Source organism: Capra hircus, chromosome 1, assembly GCF_001704415.2.
Source record: "Capra hircus breed San Clemente chromosome 1, ASM170441v1, whole genome shotgun sequence".
In the NCBI taxonomy this organism is placed as follows: Eukaryota; Metazoa; Chordata; class Mammalia; order Artiodactyla; family Bovidae; genus Capra; species Capra hircus.
Window position 1 is genome coordinate 37,862,012 of NC_030808.1, and position 7,121 is coordinate 37,869,132.

A 7,121-nucleotide genomic window follows, 5' to 3' on the forward strand; every position below is an offset into this window, starting at 1 on the left:
GAGAAACCTCCATGCAGGTCAGGAAGCAATAGTTAGAACTGGACATGGAGCAATAGACTGGTTCCAAATAGGAAAAGGAGTATGTCAAGGCTGTATAATGTCACCCTGCTTATTTAACTTTTATGCAGAGTAGATCATGAGAAACGCTGGGCTGTAAGAAGCACAAGCTGGAATCAAGATTGCCAGGAGAAATATCAATAACCTCAGATAGGAAGATGACACCAGCCTTATGGCAGAAAGTGAAGAGGAACTGAAAAGCCTCTTGATGAAAGTGAAAGAGGAGAGTGAAAAAGTTGGCTTAAAGCTCAACATTCAGAAAATGAAGATCATGGCATCTAGTTCCATCACTTCATGGGAAATAGATGGGGAAACAGTGGAAACAGTGTCAGACTTTATATTTTTGGTCTCCAAAATTACTGCAGATGGTGACTACAGCCATGAAATTAAAAGATGCTTTTTCCATGGAAGGAAAATTATGACCAACCTAGAGAGCATATTAAAAAGCAGAGGCATTACTTTGCCAACAAAGGTCTGTCTAGTCAAGGCTATGGTTTTTCCAGTGAACATATATGGATGTGAGTTGGACTGTGAAGAAAGCTGAGCACCGAAGAATTGATGCTTTTGAACTGTGGTTTTGGAGAAGACTCTTGAGAGTCCTTTGGACTGCAAGGAGATCCAACCAGTCCATCCTGAAGGAGATCAGTCCTGGGTGTTCTTTGGAAGGACTGATGCTAAAGCTTAAACTCAGTATTTTGGCCACCTCATGCGAAGAGTTGACTCATTGGAAAAGACTCTGATACTGGGACTGATTGGGGGCAGGAGGAGAAGGGGATGACAGCGGATGAGATGGCTGGATGGAATCACCAACTGGATGGACATGAGTTTGAGTGAACTCCGGGAGTTGGTGATGGATAAAGATGCCTGGCGTGCTGCGATTCATGGGGTCGCAAAGAGTTGGACATGACTGAGCAACTAAACTGAACTGAACTGAATGTCAGCCAAACTAGTACAAATTTAGTAAGTGTTAAATTAATGCCTTTTCTGGGTAATACATACAAAATTACACATTTAGTACTATATGGAGAGGGAAATGGCAACCTACTCCAGTCTTCTTGCTTGGAGAATCCCAGGGACAGAGGAGCCTGGTGGGCTGCTGTCTATGGAATCACACAGAATCAGACATGACTGAAGTAACTTAGCAGCAGCAGCAGTAGAAATAGGAAATAGAAAATAAGAATGAATTTTTCTGTGAGTTCATACTACTAAACTGGCTTGCAATTGTAACAAAATATTTTAACTAACATTAATATTGAAATACAATGAACAGTATTTCAAACATCCATTTTTAGGAAGTTCCAGACAAAAATGTCCACAGCCTGAAACAGATGCAATTGATTTAACCCTCTCTTTCAGATGTGCACTTGTAGATACAATTTTCTAGAAAAATATCATTGAAAAGTAACCATGTAGTGATAAGCAATATTTTTATTAGTAAATGATACTTCACTTTAAGCCAGTCTTTAGTAACAATCACAAGAGAAAGATATATTTAAATAAATATAGCATATTTGGCAAAATAAACTATCTGGTCCAGGTTATGATATTTTTTTCTGGAAAGTGACTATAAACTTTATTAATCTATACAATGCAAATATGCACTTAAATCTCCATTAAGTCACGTTATTGATGTTTTTGGCTGTAAATATTTCTGCTTTTTGTAATATTTTGATCTTGTTCCCACTAAAAAAAGAGGGAGTATCTCACTCAGATTTTTGTCTCTGTTCTATTTTTTTCTCTTTTAGCTCAGTAAATGTAGCTTCAAATGTTACATTTCCTTGCTAGCTCAGGTGTAACATAGAGATTTTGTAGGTAAACTTCCCCTCCTTTAGTCCACTGCTGCCATAGAAGTCACACACCCTTCTTTCATTCACCAGCTGACCAATGTCTTCTCCAAGTCTTTCTCCAGTCCTACTTTCTTATTAATTTTTTAGCTCTTTATTTTTTATTTATTTATTTTTTCTTTACAATACTGTATTGGTTTTGCCATACATTGACATGAATCCACCATGAGTGTACATGAGTTCCCAATCCTGAATCCCCCCTCCCATCACACTCCCCATATCATCTCTCTGGGTCAACCCAGTGCACCAGCCCCAAGCATCCTGTATCCTGTATCAAACCTAAAATTATAATTGCATTTATTTATTTATTTTTGGCTGTGCTGAGTCTTTGTTGCTATGTTGACTTTTCTCTAGTTGTGGTGACGGGGGGCTACTCTCTAGTTGCTGGGCTCAGGTTTCTCATTGCGTGGTTTCTCTTGTTGGGCTTCAATAGTTGCAGCTCCAGGCTCTGGAGCACAGGCTCAATGGTTATGGTGCAGGGGCTTAGTTGCTTCATGCCATGTGGTATCTATCTGGATCAGAGAGCAAACCTAAACCCATGTCTCCTTCATTGGCAGGCAGATTCTTTACTCTTGAGGCACCAAGGAAGCCCCAGCCCTACTTTCTTAAACAGCCTTCTCCTTTATCAGCGCCCTCCTTCCACATATCTTACCACTCCCCCTAAGGCACAATCTTCATATTTCATAAACATGAAATTCAAAAGATATATCTCTCTGTGATTTTGCTTCTTCTACCAACCTTAAAATGGTACATTGAATATGGTATAAAAAGATCAAAGTGAATTTATTTACTTTATTGTTCTTTCAAAATAGGTCTGCGTCTCTGGGTATGCATACAAACTTCATATAGCTATAAAAGGAAAGAAGCAAATGCCAGTCACATAGCACCAAGCTGAGACACCAAATGTTAAGCAGAGATAATGAAGGGGCTGAGCTTGGAAGTTATCTGTGAGACTCAGTAGTGACTGCTATTTGAAATATCAAACATTCTTGGGAAGCATTGTAGGCTTCCCAAGTAATAGAGAAGATTGACATCAGACTCCATGTTGTAGTCATACTATAGCCAATAATTTAAGGATGAGATGATAGAAGGAAAAAGCATTTCATAGTCTCCATCAAACAAAGGAATAGAGTGGTAATACTTCAATGCTCTCCCCCTTCAAGGCAAATAAATTAATAATATAATAACAACTTGAATAAAATATAATAAATGCAGAAGTCAGTCAAGGAAATGATGGTGCTCCTGTTAACTGTGATCTAAGTTCACCAATGGACCAAATCCTACTGGCTTCCCTGTAAAATATTTCAGAGAAGTTCTGTTCAGGATGAAAGGGCTTGTGTGCATTGTTTCAAGTAAACCCTCTGACACTGGAGTTGAAGTGCAATTTGCTACATCTGAGAGATTTTTGGTGACTTGCCAAGAAGTTTCCCGTGTGGACCAGTTTGCCATTAATTTTGAAACTGTAGGTCCCATCTTGGAGAACACCACCCTCTGGGTCAGCTACTCTGTGTCCTGTGACATCAAGAATTACAGATTAAGTGCTAATGCCCCTTCCCTTTCACCAGTTGTAGTTCATAGGGAAAGATGAAGAAAAAAGGGAAAGAGTCAGAATATCCAACTGTCCCATGGTCCTCAAGCCTCTGTCACAACTTCTATATTCAGTCCTGGCAAAAGGGTTTGAAAATGAGTTTTCCAGTATTTACCTGAAATTTCTTCCTTGTTCACAAGATAGGCTCCCATCCTCATCCTTGTGTTTCTAAATACTTTTATAAGATTTGTGATCATTTTGGCATTTTGAAATCAATTTTCCTAAATTAGAATTCAAATGCCTTATAAATTCCCCAGCAATTTTATTTTGTAGATAGACAGGGACATTTTATTTTATTAAAATGTTAATGGCTCTTTAGTGATTTAAAGTAATGGGCCAGGTTGATAATACACCATTATGTACTAAGCATCAGAAAAATGTCTATAAAAATTTTGCTGTATTTTTTCTCTATGATTTTCTTTTTTTATATTCAGTTAATCCTAAATGCAAAGGCCTTTGAAAAACAAAGGATTAAAAATTAATTTTTCTTGGCTAACTCCATGGTAGCTGACAAGAAATATTTCAAATTAGTTCATTCTAAATAATTTATATCTTTACACCAAAACATCCAAAACTCAGTTGTATGAATCTTCCTAAGACACAATTGCTTACTAATAGCTGAGCCTTTGGTACCTTTCCAAAGTGCTGTGCTGTGCTGTGCTAAGTCGCTTCAGTCATGTGCGACTCTGTGCAACTCTACGGACTATAGCCTGCCAGGCTCCTCCTCCATCCATGGGTTCTCCAGACAAGAATACTGGAATGAGTGCCTGTGTCCTCCTCCAGGAGACCTTCCGGACGCAGGGATCGAACTCACATTTCTTATTTCTCTTACATTGGCAGGCAGGTTCTTTACCACTAGCACCACCTAGGAAGCCCCACCTTTTCAAGGTGAACAGGCCTAAAGTCAATTCAGCAAACATTTGTAGAGGACTTCCTAAACTTAAGTCAACAGTAAGCATTATGGGATTCAAAGATAAAAAGTAAGTGATGAATCCTGTTTTCAAGGAATATGCACTATTCAGTGTGATGCAGTACAGAATGAGGTAGGCAGAATAGTTAAAGCATAAACAAAAGTGCTCAGAAAAACTAGAGGGAATAATCAGTCAGAAAAGAGAGCTCAATTGAATAAATGCTAATTGTCCTGGACTCTAAACAATGAATTGAAATTAAGTAAGCAAAGAAGAGAATAATTCATTATAGACATAAGTTTATATGAAGATAAGAATGTAATCCATTATGGGCAAAATAAGATCAAAACTAGTCTTATGATGAACATGGCTTTACTCCCACTATTAAGCGTTATTAAGAGTCTAACATAGATTAGACACTCCCATCTCTCATTTCAACTTTTTCTGTAAAACACATTTTACACTGTAACATACTCGATAACTTAATGTTCATATTCATCCTCTAACTCTCAGTAATAGAATTGCTAGCCATGCACACATACACACTCCACACAAATACTTTCTATTCTTGCTTGACTTAGTACTTTAAAAACTACATTTCCATCCACCCTTGTAATTAGGTGTGTCCATGAGAATGAATTCTAGTCATAGCCACTGTTGGAAAAAAAAAACAAAAAAAAAGACCCAGGGAAATATTTTTGTGGGGCCCTTATCTATTTAAACAATTTGACTAAAAGTGTGTTATTGGCACACTTTTTGGCAACGGGTTTGCCACCAGGACACAGGTGTCATGAAAAACACTGTTAAACCTAAGCAAAGATGGGAAAGGAAAACCCACAACAACATCGTTGTCACTGGGCATGTAGATTCAGGGAAGTCTACCACAACTAGCCATCTGATCTACAAATGTGGCGGGATCAACCACAGAACAATTGAAAACTTCAAGAAGGAGGCTGCCAAGATGGGAAAGGGCTCCTTCAAGTATGCCTGGGTCCTGGACAAACTGAAAGCTGAATGTGAGCATGGTATCACCATTGATATCTCCCTGTGGAAATTTGAGGACAGCAAGTACTGTGTTACTATCATTCATGCCCCAGGACAGAGAGATTTTATTAAAAATATGATTATGGGCACATCCCAGGCTGACTGTGCTGTACTAATTGTTGCTGCTGGTGTTGGTGCATTTGAAGCCGGTATTTCCAAGAGCCAGCAGACCCGTGAGCATGTCCTTCTGGCTTACACTCTGGGTGTAAAACAGCTAATTGTTGGAGTTAACAAAATGGATTCCACTGAGCTGCTCTACAGCCAGAAGAGATATGAGGAAATTGTTAAGGAAGTCAGCACCTACATTAAGAAAATTGGCTACAACCCCAACACAGTAGCATTTGTGCCAGTTTCTGGCTGGAATCATAACAACATGCTGGAGCCAAGTGCAAATATGCCATGGTTCAAGAGATGGAAAGTCACCCATAAAAATGTCAATGCCAGTGGAATCATTCTGCTTGAAACTTTGGGTTGCATCCTGCCACCAATTCACCCAACTGACAAACCCTTGTGTTTGCCACTCCAGGATGTCTATAAAATTGGTGGTATTGGTACTGTCCCTGTGGGTCGAGCGGAGATTGGTGTCCTCAAACCTGGCATGGTGGCCATCTTTGCTCCAGTCAATGTGTCAACTGAAGTGAAGTCTGTAGAAACGCACCATGAAGCACTGAGTGAAGCCCTTCCTGGGGACAATCTGGGCTTCAATGTCAAGAGTGTATCTGTCAAAGATGTTCATCGTGGTAATGTGGCTGCTGACAGCAAAAATGACCCACCAATGGAAGCAGCTGGCTTCACAGCTCAGGTGATTATTTTGAGCCATTCAGGCCAAATCAGCGCTGGATATGCACCTGTGCTGGACTGTCACACAGCTCTCATTGCTTGCAAGTTTGCTGAGCTGAAGGAGAAGATTGATTGTCGTTCTGGCAAAAAGCTGAAAGATGGCCCTAAATTCTTGAAATCTGGTGATGCTGCCATTGTTGATATGGTTCTTGGCAAGCCCATGTGCGTCAAGAGCTTCTCTGACTATCCTCCCCTGGGCTGTTTTGCTGTGTGTGTGACATGAGACAGACAGTCACTGTGGGTATCATCAGAGCAGTGGACAAGAAGGCAGCTGGAGCTGGCAAGGTCACCAAGTCTGCCCAGAAAGCTCAGAAAGCTAAATGAATATCATCCCCAATACCTGCCACTCCAGTCTTAATCAGTGGTGGAAGAACAGTCTCAGAACTGCTTGTCTCAAATGGCCATTTAAGTTTAATTGTAAAAGACTAGTTAATGATCACAATGCACCATAAAACCTTCAGAAGGAAAGGAGAATGTTTTGTGGACCATATGTTTTGTGTGTGGCAGTTTAAGTTATTAGTTTTTAAAATCAGTACTTTTTAATGAAAACAACTTGACCAAAAATCTGTCACAGAATTTGAGACCCATTTAAAAAAAGTTTAATGAGCAAAAGAAAAAGTGTGTTATTGAATCCATGGGCCTATGTGAGATATGATAATTTATCAGTGAAAATTTAGAATAATAAGTAGAGCATAGTTACTTCTGAGTTGGTTTATTGTCCAATAAGTGCATGGAAAGAATCTCTACAGGGTCCAGGTACCATCTCCTCTTGCTCAGATTAAGAGGCCCTTCTGGGCTCTTTATTGTCAAATGTGACATTCCTGACTAATTTCTTGTCTC

General features: G+C 39.4%; 1 protein-coding gene across 1 annotated transcript; it reads left to right on the forward strand.

The window, feature by feature from the left end:
- LOC102170358 (elongation factor 1-alpha 1-like) lies at window positions 363-6,504 on the forward strand. Its single transcript, XM_018053507.1, has 2 exons — window positions 363-373; window positions 5,226-6,504. The coding sequence occupies exons 1-2, from the start codon at window positions 363-365 to the stop codon at window positions 6,502-6,504; spliced, it is 1,290 nt and encodes a 429-aa protein (XP_017908996.1).